We start from the raw sequence: 12,975 nt of genomic DNA on the forward strand, positions 1-12,975 counted from the left end.
AGTAACCCAGGATGCAGAAAGACAAAGTTTCTGATTGAGAAAGGATATAATTAAGAACACACTAAGTGCTGGCTGCTAGGGACAAAGCGATTTGGGGAAGAGGCTCGGTGAGAACATGTACCCCTTTCCTGACTTCCTGATCTGGCTCCATTCCTCTGAGTCCCACTAGGCTGGGCTAATGGCTAAAGTTCTCTTCCACTGACAGCAGCTCCAGGTAGTGAACTGGGTGGACAGGTAATGCTGAATCTATAAAGGACAGGCGACTCTTCACTTTAGTTCTCCTGCCTCATAAAATCATTGTTCCTGGGTTTTTGGAGTGGCAGATTTTTCTTGTTACTGCTAATTTGTATTGGAAAGGGGAAAAAAAAGACTCGCCCATTTAATAAAATTACTAATTGAAATGTAATTATCAAGAAAAGTTCAATGCCCTAGCCAGTTTGACTCAGTTAATAGAGCATCTATTTACCCACAGACTGAAGGTTTGATTCTGGTCAAGGGCAAGTAACTCAGGGTGTGTGAGAAAGATAATCATTCTATGTGTCTCTCTCACATCAATGTTCTCTCTCTCTCTCTCTTTTTCTCCCTTTCACTCTAGAAAATTAGTGGAAAATATCCTTGGGTGAGGATTGACAACAACAACAAAAACACCAAAAAAGAAAAATATTTCCCCTCAGATAGTGATTTTAAGTAAATCAATAAACTTTGGTTTCAAAAGCATGGAATTTAATCTTATAAATTAGCATTTCCTACAGGACTAGAAAAAATTAATTTGAAAAATATATTTTATGCTGTTAAGAGCTCCATCACTTACTTGCGGTTTTGTTAGTTTCCCTAAAGTGTATACAATTTTAAATATTTGAAACAGGGTATTTCAGTGAGTTCCCACTGTTCATGTAACTTAAGGTAAATGCTAAGGACAAGTGGCAGCTGTATTTGTTTACTAGGACAATTGTATTAACACTACTCTCTAGGACAATTTTGAAATGATGTGATGACTGACATCATTTGGGGTTTTATTTGATTCTGTTTTCTTTGTTTTGGGAAAGTGAATTGCAACATTTCAACTTTTAGTGATAAACAGAGAATTTAGTCTTATGTTTTTACACTGTTCCAAATTTGCATTACTTAGAATAATTGGAGTGATACTGTCCATTATACCAAAGTGTTGTAAATAAGCTTGAGTAAAATTATTTTGTTGCTGTATTTATTCATAGTTTACAAGTTAAGATGTAGCATAACTTCTCTCTCCCCAAATTTATTTGTGTCCCCATAGACCTTCATACATACCTCTGTTACAGCACCAAGTGATTGAATTCAATGTTCTTATTTAATTTCCCACTAATGGGGAGTTTTAAAAGTATCTAATTGAACTTGGTATTCCTGGAACTTCACAACAAGTCTTAAACAGCATAGATAGTACTCTATAGGCTTTTAAAAATAGAATTTGCCAAAACCGGTTTGGCCTGGAACTTCACAACAAGTCTTAAATAGCATAGGTACTCTATAGGCTTTTAAAAATGGAATTTGTCAAAACCGGTTTGGCTTACTGGATAGAGTGTCTGCCTGTGGACTGAAAGGTCCTGGGTTTGATTCCAGTCAAGGGCATGTACCTTGGTTGCAGGCACATCCCCAGTAGGGGGTGTGCAAGGGGCAGCTGGTTGATGTTTCTCTTTCATCGATGTTTCTAACTCTATACTTCTTCCTTCCTCTCTGTCAAAAATCAATAAAATATATTTTATAAAAAAATGGAATTTGTTGAAAAATAGAACATAGGACGTTTATTAAATATAAAATAAAAACATTATATACCATATACTGTTCAATAACCTATGAGTAACTAGGGAACATTAATTAAAGTTTAATTGCTAAGTGGTTTTGCCATCACATTTCATGTTCTGAGTCTAGAATTCAGCAATAGCTCATATTTTTCTTTGTTTGCTCATCTGTAAAACCAGAAAATGTATTTAAAGCTCAGTATTAATGCAATTACAATATGTACTCAATTAATTAAAGAAAATATTACTGCATTTATTTTGTTATATATTACTTAATGACTTTAGCTACCATGTTGAAAAAGAAGAAATATTAAAAGAAATACCTTCCTGTCCCTAGCTTACTTCTTTTCCATTGTTTTTATAAGAGGAGAAATAATGTGGGGGTTTTTTGTTTGTTTGTTTTGTTTTGTTTTGTTTTGTTTTTAAAATATATTTTATTGATTTTTTTACAGAGAGGAAGGGAGAGAGATAGAGAGCCAGAAACATCGATGAGAGAGAAACATCGACCAGCTGCCTCTTGCACACCCCCCACGGGGGATGTGCCTGCAACCAAAGTACATGCCCCTGACCGGAATCGAACCTGGGACCTTTCAGTCCACAGACCGACGCTTTACCACTGAGCCAAACTGGAAATAATGTTTTTGAGAGTAGCCCCACTTAATTCATTAAAAGAGATAATTATTTTTTTACATAATATAACCATTCCTTTGAATACAGTGGCTTTGTATAATATGTGTAGCCTCTTTTCCATACATTCCACGTATTGTTTATAATAGTTGCATTTGTACAATATATTATAAGTAGTGAGCATTTTCCCATAGTGTTAGAAACTCATTATTGTAAATCTTAATGATTACTAAGGTACAAATTGCTTCCCTTGTGTGTGTTTTTTTTTTTAATTTTTTTGTTTTGTTTAATCTTCACCTTAAATCAATGTTCATTGATTTTTAGAAAGAAAGAAGTGGTGGGGAGAGAGAGAAACATCTATTGGTTGCCCCCTGTTTGCATCCCAATGGGGGATTGAACCTGCAACATAGGTATGTGCCCTGATCAGGAATCAAACTTGAAAAACCTTTTTTGTGTTGGGGCAGTGCTCCTACCAACTGAGCAACGGGCCGGGATACTTCCCTTGTGTTGCTAAATATAATTTAGCTATTCATTTCCTGGTTAATGGACATTCAGATTTTAAAACATTTGACTCATAAGTATCTTCTCTCTCTTTAATGTGTGCAGCTCCAAAGTCCTGATGAAGGCTTTGAAGGCAGATCTCTCTATGAGAGCTGGAATGAAAAAAGCCCTTCACCAGAGCTCATTGGCATGCCCAGGTAAACAATCAAACAAGCAAAGAGACAAAACTCTACTGAATTTAGTATGGGATTGTGTTGGAAATAAAACAGTTTTTTTTCCAATCATTAATAAAAAAATTTTTTATTTGTTTTAAAAATTCTCTAACATTTGATAAAGGAAAAGTGATGAGGTTCTCAAATAAAATATTACTATGTATGTGGTTGAAGATAAATCTCTAGGTCATCAAGAGATGCTTTCCTTTTGAATAGGTAATATATATGCATGGTAAATAAAAGATTATAATGGTTGAGAGTAATTCCCCTCATATTTCCCCTATTGACTCTATAAATTATCTTATTTTCTGAACATCATACAATAACAAATATTTTAGTTACTCTAAGAAAAATATAGACATTATTGCAGTTTTGGTTGTATAAATCAAAATTAATTTTATACTGTAATAGGATATACAAAAAATTTATTTATTTGAGTAAAAAGGACCCGTAGTCCTGAGGATATTAAGGGTAGAGATTTTAGGGGAGGCCCCAGGAAGATCTCAATAGAATATTCAGCAGCTTTCCATGTGTGTCCTTTCACGGCCAGGGTCTGATTGATTGGTCAAAGTCAGGACTGGGGGTTATTATTCAATACAGCTGGGCCCTGAGGTCAGCTGTGGCATCTGGTTTTACTGCCTTTCTAGGCCTGAAGCTGAAATACAACTAGATGTTATCTCTAGGGAAGAAGACTCAGGAGGTCCCAAACCACAAGACCAGCCATACGTTAAGGGAGGATAAGACACCCTGGGAATGAGATCCCACCTTACAATTATCCGTTGCTGGGCATCTGGGTTTTTCTGCCCTGGTGACCTTCTGCACCCAGCCCATTGACCTTGCTCTGCTCATGTCTAACTTCCTACCACAGAATCTAATGCTATCTCTAGATATCTAGTGTCAGTATTGAGATGACTGGTAGGATCCCTGTTGGTTTCCTGAAGAATTGCTTATTGTTGATGTGGGGATAATCCCGTTCCTGTCATCCACTCATTGGAATAAATAGGGAACCCAAAAGAACAATGGTCACCCTAACAAAATTCTTGGAGTAGATATTTTGTGATCAAAACTAATATTTCTCTCAAAAATTTTTTCTACATGTCTAAGGTGATGCATTTAAAAATTATATTTAACTTTTTTTATAATAATGATGTTTAATTAATCTTTAATCTGTACTTGATGAAGAAATCTCAAATAATTCTGAATTTTATCCCTACAAGGATTAGCAAGTTGGGATCTGGTAATGATTTTGAGGTGTTCTTCCAAAGACTCGGAATTGCTTCAGGCAGAGCACGGTATACTAAAAATTGGGTAAGTCAATCCATAAGTAATTCAGGATTACTTAATAATTACAATCCATAAGTAATTCAGGATTATTTATTTTAGCTAAATAAATCATTCTGAATCAATAAAAGTGACTGAATCACTAGAGGAATAGAGGAATTTGAAGCAGAATGGAAAAGTCTCAATGGTTTTCATATTCTATTAACCTGCTAATGAGTGATTTATTGAGGTACTTAAATACTTTCCTGTATTCATTACTGACCAAAATAGCCTAATTAATATTAATAGTAAATATGTATTTTATGATAAACTATATTACAAGAGATATATTTTGTTCTTTGCTTTTTTTTTTTTTTGTAGGCAATAAACAAATTCAGCAGTTACCCATTGTATCACAGTGTTTATGAAACCTATGAATTGGTGGAAAAGTTTTATGATCCAACTTTTAAGTATCACCATGCCGTGGCCCAGGTTCGAGGAGGGATGGTATTTGAACTAGCCAATTCTGCCGTGCTCCCTTTTGACTGTCGAGATTATGCCATGGTTTTAAGAAAGTATGCTGACAAAATCTACAACATTTCAATGAAACATCCACAAGAAATGAAAACATACAGTGTGTCCTTTGGTATGCTACACATTTTTAGAATTCATTATCTATATGTTTCTGTGAGTCTCTAAAATATGATGGCCTACCTGAGGTCCATTTTTTCATTTATTATTGTTCTACATGATTAAATATATTCTTTACATCTATAAGTGCATTTTTTCCTCCACTTGTGTTTATCTGGAAATATACAAAATGTTAATCCCTTGTAATATATAAAGAACAGCTTATCCTACTTTTCTTTTTTGCTTCAGCTATAGAGCAATACTATTAGGTCCTAATTTCTCTTTCAGATTCACTCTTTTCTGCAGTGAAGAACTTTACAGAAATTGCTTCTAAGTTCAATGAGAGACTTCAAGACTTGGATAAAAACAAGTATGTGCTACATAAAGGAGTTCGGTGTTGAAATATCTTTCAAGTGTTTGCTGCTTCTGTCCCTTCACTCTAAGCATATAGGCTGCCATATCTCTCAAAGAAAGACCCACTTCTGACATCCTGAGTGGCAAATGTGCTGCTGAGAAATGCTGATGCTCCTTCACTGCCAACTCCTTAGTGCCAAATCCCCAGCTGACCATGGAAGGGCCTCCACCACCTGACCACAGCCTTCTCCAGCTTCCTCTCTTGTGCTTTCAGTATCTCTCCATCAGACTGCAGCCAAATGCTCTTATTCCCAAACACACCCTCTTTCTCCCTCTCCTTAAGGTCATTACCTACGCACATAATTCTTTCCTTCCACTTCCATGTGGGAAAACTCTATCTGGAATAACAAATATTGTGAAGCCATCATTTTAAGATTATTTCTATATAAAGTCACAAAAATGAAATGTAATTTGAACAGAATTTTAGATGGAGAATAAATGATGTGAAAACATTAAGGAATTTTTTTAAAGGTAGAAATTTGAAGGTGAATATCTCTTTATATTAAACATATTATAATGTTTATCAAATCCTTCGGGATTGATGCAAGAATATATTGAAAGAGCCAAGACCAGCGTGTTCAGTGAATTAAGCATAGTCCAATGCACCAAAAGGCTGTTGGTTTGACTCCCAGTCAGGGCATACGCCTAGGTTTAGTGCTTCATCCCTAGTAGCAGGAGGCAGCTGATTGATGTTTCCCTTTTCTTCTCCCTCTTCTTTCTTTTCTCTCAGAAAATCAATAAAAAATCTTAAACATCGATATATAGAAAGATTAGAGTAGACGGTTCAAAAATAACCTAGCGATATATAAGGATGTATTTTTTCTTTCAAACTTGTGACTCCTTAAGAAAAAGATTCAAGAAACAGAAACACTACAGCAAAGTGTAAGAACAACAACCACAAACCGTCTTACCAGTGTTTGAATACCTGGGTTTATCAATTAATTGTTGTTTGAATATAATTAAAAGTTACTGCCATTTTTTTTCATTAGCACACATATCTATTTTTGTGGTTTTGTAAGCCTCACCATAATAGTATTTCATAAAATTTTTAAAATGTAACTACATTATTGTTTTTAATGGGAAAGTATAGGAATTTAAAATATATTTGCGCCGAGACCGGTTTGGCTCAGCGGTAGAGCGTCGGTCTGCGGACTGACGGGTCCCAGGTTCGATTCGGTCAGGGGCATGTACGTTGGTTGCGGGCACATCCCCAGTGTGGAGTGTGCAGGAGGCAGCTGGTCAATGTTTCTCTCTCATCGACGTTTCTGGCTCTCTATCTCTCTCCCTTCCTCTCTGTAAAAAATCAATAAAATATATTTTTTTTAAAATAAAACAAAATATATTTGCATTGTTCAGTTTTGTTCTCAATTTTTTGTTTGCTAGGTAGTGCACTCATTTTCATGTTGTTATAACTATTCATTTCCTTTTCAGCCTAATGTTATTGAGAATGATGAATGATCAACTGATGTTTCTGGAACGAGCATTTATTGATCCTTTAGGACTACCAGACAGGCCTTTCTATAGGTAAGGGGGGAAAATGACTCATTAGAATCCGATTTCTATTTTTTGCACTGTAGAAAAATGATCATAATTGTTTTTTGGAAGCAAATAGAAAAAGTTAAAATACATGCAGCCTATGGAGATCATGCTGTTTCTTCTTTATAGGACATAATATGATCACTATGTATGTTTCTTCTTAGTGGCTTGTTTCTGATTATACTAGTAAAAGAATATATGTTCATTATAGGAAACTTAGAAGACCAGAATGTCCCAAGGAAAAAATAAACATCTTCCCTTTTCCATCAGTTAAGACATAAAATTGTATTTGTATCTTTTTTAAAATATATTTTACTGATTTTTTTTTTTTTTTTTTACAGAGAGGAAGGGAAAGGATAGAGAGTTAGAAACATTGATAAGAGAAAAGCATTGATCAGCTGCCTCCTGCACGACCCCCACTGGGAATGTGCCCTTGACCGGAATTGAACCCTGGATCCTTCAGTCTGAAGACTGACGCTCTATCCACTGAGCCAAACCAGTTTTGGCCTGTATTTGTATGTTGTGTGTAATTTTAGCCCTTCTCTCATTTTAAATATATTTGTGTTATATATATAATGTTATATATATATATATATATATATATATATATATATATATATTATATATAAAACATGTTATATATATAACATTATATATATATATACAGGGTTGGGCAAAAGCAATTTTACAGTTGTAATGCAAGTAAATAATACAATCATAAATAAATAATAATATAATAATAAACTGTGTTTCATGTACTCATAACTGTAAACCTACTTATGCCCATCCCTGTATTTATAATGAAATATATACAATGTATAACAATAATTTACTCTTCTAATATTGACATTTTGTTTTTTTCTTTCTAATTTTGATGGATATAGTTATTTCTATCCCTAAGTTGGTCTTTATAATAAGTATTGCGGAATGAATTAATTATTTACAATTAGAAATGGCTCAATCTTTCTGTAGGAATTATTAAAAGATTGGAATTGGCAATAAGGGCATTATCCAAACAGGGCGGCTGGTTCTCCAATGGTGGGATGATTATGCAGGAGGCAGAACTGTTTGTTTGTTTGTTTTATTGATTTCAGAGAAGAAAGGAGAGGGAGAGAGCACTAGAAACATCACTAATGAGAGAGAATCATTGATTGGCTACTTCCTGCATGCCCCACCCTGGTGATGGGACCCAGCCTGCACCCTGGGCATGTGCCCTGACTGGGAATGGAATCTTAACTTCCTGGTTCATAGGTTGATGCTCAACCACTGAGATAAGCTGGCTGGGCAAGGCAGAACTGTTTTTAATGATTCCTCATGCTTTTACGAGTAGCTAGGCATTCACACATGTGTGCCTGGCTTCTTTTTTAAAGAGGAGGGAAAGCAAAATATTGAGGTAATAAATTGGTTGCTCACAAATAGGACTTTAATAATCAGAGTGTCCTACATTTCATGGGATAGAGTGGAATGATTGTGCCTAATTTCTTCTGTACTTAAAATATATTTCAGAGAGAGAGAGAGAGAGACATCAATGATGGGAGAGAATCATTGATAGGCGTCACCTGTATGCCCATCAATGGGGATCCAGCCCGAAACCTGGGCATATGCCCTGACCTGGAATTGAACCGTTTCCTCCAAGTTCATAGGTAGACTCTTAATCACTTAGCCATGCCGGCTCATTCTTCTTTACTTTTTACTTATTCTTTCTGGCGAGGACTATTATAGAAACTGACATAACTCTCCACAAAACATCTCCTTCTGCCTAGGTCTGGTTGAAGATTACAGATCTGTTTTTAATGATTCCTCATGCTTTAAGCTGGGAATTCTAACATGTTTGCATGGCTTCATTTTAAAGAGGAGGAAAAACAAAATACCGGTAGTAAGTTGGCTGGTCACACTTAGCACTTTCATAATAGAGTTTTGCTGCTCTTCAAGGGATAGAAGGAATGGTGAAAAGTCAGCACTCTTTTGCCATGTGTCTTGAAACTGATCAGACCTCAATCCCCCCCTTCTTTGAAGTACTGATATTAAGCTTTTTAGAGTTTATTTTTAAGCATTGTAAAAGTATAGGTGAATTTTGTCAAGTGTGGCCCATCGTAGGTGACAAGCTATTTTTGCTATTGGTTATTTTTGTTGCTGAGGACCACTTTGTCTTTTTAAAGTTAAATACAGCTAATTAATGCACAGTCATTCCGAAGACTGGTCTTTTTGGAGATAGTTGAACTTGGAAGTTGAGACGTGGCTTACTGAAATCATAAAATTAGAATTATGTGATACAGAATTATGTGATAGTTTACTAATAGATGGTAAACTATTTTTTTTAATCAACAGGCATGTCATCTATGCACCCAGCAGCCACAATAAGTACGCAGGGGAGTCATTCCCAGGGATTTATGATGCTCTGTTTGATATCGAAAGCAAAGTGGATCCTTCTAAGGCCTGGGGAGAGGTGAAGAGACAGATTTCTGTCGCCGCCTTCACCGTGCAGGCTGCGGCAGGGACGCTGAGAGCAGTAGCCTGAGGCGCTGCTGTGGAGAACACAGGTTGAATTGGTTATCTGTCGCTCAGAAAGAATCCTCATGAGTGTATTGACAAACTAAAAATTAAAGTCGTGTGTATCTTGGTATTTATTTCCTTCTTCCTAAGGATTAAAACAGAGAGATAGCCGATTTTTATTCTCCTGTTACAATAGGTTATCCTGGAATCGAAGGATGTGTTAAAATGAAGGTGAACAGCCTAATGTGTGAAAACTTATGTTGCATTATCAGGGAATCAAGTCTAATTCTGCACTTCCAAACCTACTCCCGGCATTGCACACAAATATAGCATCAGTTTGGCCCGGGCCAGTATGGCTGAAGGGTTAGAACTTTGGCCTGAGCAATGGAGGGTCTCACTCAAGGCTCATACCTGGGATACAGGTTCTATCCCAGGCCCTGGACCAGGTGTGTGTGGGAGGCAACCAATTGATGTACCATTCTCAGATCTCTCTCTCTCTCTCTCTCTCTCTCTCTCTCCCCTCCCTCCCCTTCTTCTCCCTCACTACCTTCCACTCTCTAAAAGTCAATGGAAAAATATCCTCAGGTAAGGACATAAGAAAGGAAGGGAGGGAAGTGGAAGAGAGAGAGAGGAGAGGGAGGGAGGGAGGGAGGGAGGGAGGGAGAGAGAGAGAGAGAGAGAGAGAGAGAGAGAGAGAGAGAGAGAGAAGTGAGGGGAGAGAGAGAGAGAGAGAGAGAGAGAGAAGAAAGAAAAGAAGAAAGAAAAAAAGAGAAAGAAAGAAAGAAGAAGAAAGAAGAAAGAAAGAAAGAAAGAAAGAAAGAAGAAAGAAAGAAAGAAAGAAAGAAAGAAAGAAAGAAAGAAAGAAAGAAAGAAGGTATGTTTGTATAAGAGCACTCAGGAAAATTCATAGTGCTGCACTAAGAGGCCTCAAGCCCTGCCTGACCCCAAAGGCTGAGAGGATACTCTCTTATCATATTAATTAGACAACATGAGTAGTAAAAAATAATAAAGAAAATAATACTGTAACCCCTCTGGACTGAATAACCATACGAACAAAAGGAACATCGCCATAACCCTTGGTCCCCACCATGGACTGTTGCCTGGTGTGCCTTTCTCTCCTGGCAGAGATCCCCACTTTCTTGAATTCTGTTGCTGTTTCCCATTATTTATAATTTTACCACGCATGGCTAGATCACGCACGTGTTTTTGGCTTTGTGTATTTTTTGAGCTTTTTATAATAAATAAAATTAAACCATGTGTAATATTCTAGGACTTGAGTTTTTTTCACTAACCTTGGGAGGCTGACCCATGCCTTATTCTGGCTATAGTTCACTAGATCTCACTGACAGAGCATACACTTGCGTGAATATTACATTTATGAGCCAAGGCCCAGGCAAGATACAGAAACATTTATAGGGAAAGTGACTCTACAGAATGATTGATCATAAAACCCTGCAGCAATGAGGTACTGTCTTGTAAAAGGGAAAGAGTAAAGTACTCCAAGAGAAGAAAATAGCAGATACAAGGAGTGGTCTGAGATGGAGCAGCCAATGAAGAGTCTTGCTCCACCCATGGTTCTCCTGAATATTAGAGAAGTAGCTATGGAGTTGCACAAGCAGAACTTGCTGGTAAATCTACTCCAGAACTCTCCAGAATCCTGACTAGACCACTGTGAGAGCTATTGACAGGGAAATGTCTTCCAGAGACACTTGACAACAAAACCAGCCAAGGAAAGCATATAAAGACGAAGACAGAATTTCAACTCTGGTTACTAGGGTCCATGACTGATTTCTCATTTCAATTCAGGCATTGTCCACTACATTTACTTGAGTGAGTCAGATCTTTCTGGGTTTTCAATAAATGATTTGGGCTATTTGTGAAGAAATCAATTTTAAAAGCCAAATAGTGAATTTTCAAATAATTTAAACTCTTATGTTTACTCCAAAATATATACTTATTATTTTTTTTTAGCAAATTGCTATTTGTATTTTAATAGGTAACTTAGATTTAATTTCTATTCAATCCAAAACATATTCAAATGGCATAATTACTTCCAGATGTAATAACCATTGAATGTGAACCATAAAATCAGAAGGAAATGGGAGAGTAGATTAATAAATCTATCTGACCTACTAAATCTAAAAATTGGAAAAATCACAAAGTGAAAGCAAACAAGTAAAAATTTTAGAGCATACAAGGAATATATTTTTTAAAAATATAGCAAAGTGTAACCATAACTAACATAAAGACTCTTTAAATCAATAACTTCAATATTAATAATTCAATTCCAAGTCTGTCCTGTAAGGGTGTGTGTGTATGTGTGTGTGTGTGTCTGTGCATCGGTGTGTATGTGTTAGTGTGTCTGTGTGTGTAACATTTAACAGGAGAGAAAACATAAAAGGAATAAGAACATAAAGCCAAGCCACAAAGAAGTATAGAATGAAAATGCATACTGTTAAGACCTCTACCCTTGAAATTCAGTCACAGCCATAAGATAGAATTAAATCTATTACCAGGCAAAGTAAATAAATAAGTAAAGGAAAAACAATGATGGAAGTATATGTTGGAAATATGTTTAATTGAGTAAAATAAAGGACGTATCCAAACAAAATTTTGAGTTGCAATGAAACAATGGGAGCACCATTTGCAACATCTCTAGATGCTCAAATTAGAGAAAAATGTGGGGTACTAAATGGATATATTATAAAAGAAGAAAAGCCTATCTCCAAGAGATAAAGAAAAGCAAATTTGCCTTGCCAGCAGGGCTTAGTGGTTGAGCATAGGCCTATGAACCAGGAAGTCAGGGCACATGCCTGGGTTGCAGGCTCCAAACCCATGTGGGACATGCAGGAGGCAGCCCATCAACAATTCTCTCCATTGTTTCTCTCTCTCTCTTTTTCTCCCTTCCATGAAATCAATAAGAAGAAAAAAAAAAGGAAAGCAAATTTGTGCGAATAAACTAGGAATAAAATCATCATCATCATCATCACAGAAAATACTGAAATTGAAAACAAATTCAATAAATAAAATTACCAAAAACTGGCTCTTTGTATAGATGAATTAAATTGATAAACATCAGGATGGGGCTGTGCGAAGGGGCGGGCTCTGCGCCTTGGGCCCAGCACCTCTGCCAGGTCTGAGGCACAACCCCATGCTAGGGGATTGCAGGGCGGCCTGGCGTCTGTCTGGATTAGCGGGCGGTGGGCGAGGATGCAGACGTCGGAAAAGAAAAGGCATCTACCCAAGGGGCTGGCAGCGATGGGGCGGGAGACGCTTTCCTTCTATGTTGCTACGTTGCTGTCTAGATGGCCACTGCCAGAGGCTGCCAGCCTTCCGCTCCGCTCCGCCCCCCCCCCCTCCCCGCTTCTGCCCCTCCCCACCCCGGGATCTTTGGGCCGCAGCAGCGCAGCCTATGACACCAGGGTAGGCCAGCCTTCCTAGCAGGCTTCCAGCTAGCATCAGGCCCTGTGCGGGGAGGGTGGGGAGGGCGGGGAGGGTGGGGAGGGCGGGGCGGGGCCTGCTGAGGA

The 12,975-nt window shown here is 37.2% G+C and overlaps 1 protein-coding gene across 1 annotated transcript in view; it reads left to right on the forward strand.

The window, feature by feature from the left end:
• FOLH1B (folate hydrolase 1B) overlaps window positions 1-9,582 on the forward strand; it is a 47,107-nt gene extending 37,525 nt beyond the window's left edge. Inside the window, exons 14-19 of the mRNA XM_036426336.2 lie at window positions 3,009-3,100; window positions 4,333-4,423; window positions 4,757-5,021; window positions 5,294-5,375; window positions 6,851-6,943; window positions 9,284-9,582. Coding sequence (XP_036282229.1) covers window positions 3,009-3,100; window positions 4,333-4,423; window positions 4,757-5,021; window positions 5,294-5,375; window positions 6,851-6,943; window positions 9,284-9,473 — 813 coding nt within the window. The 3' untranslated portion in view covers window positions 9,474-9,582. The remainder of the gene's footprint in view (window positions 1-3,008; window positions 3,101-4,332; window positions 4,424-4,756; window positions 5,022-5,293; window positions 5,376-6,850; window positions 6,944-9,283) is intronic.
• Window positions 9,583-12,975: the final 3,393 nt, after the last annotated feature.

Source organism: Pipistrellus kuhlii, unplaced genomic scaffold (genome assembly GCF_014108245.1).
Source record: "Pipistrellus kuhlii isolate mPipKuh1 unplaced genomic scaffold, mPipKuh1.p scaffold_m20_p_9, whole genome shotgun sequence".
Classification (NCBI taxonomy): domain Eukaryota; kingdom Metazoa; phylum Chordata; class Mammalia; order Chiroptera; family Vespertilionidae; genus Pipistrellus; species Pipistrellus kuhlii.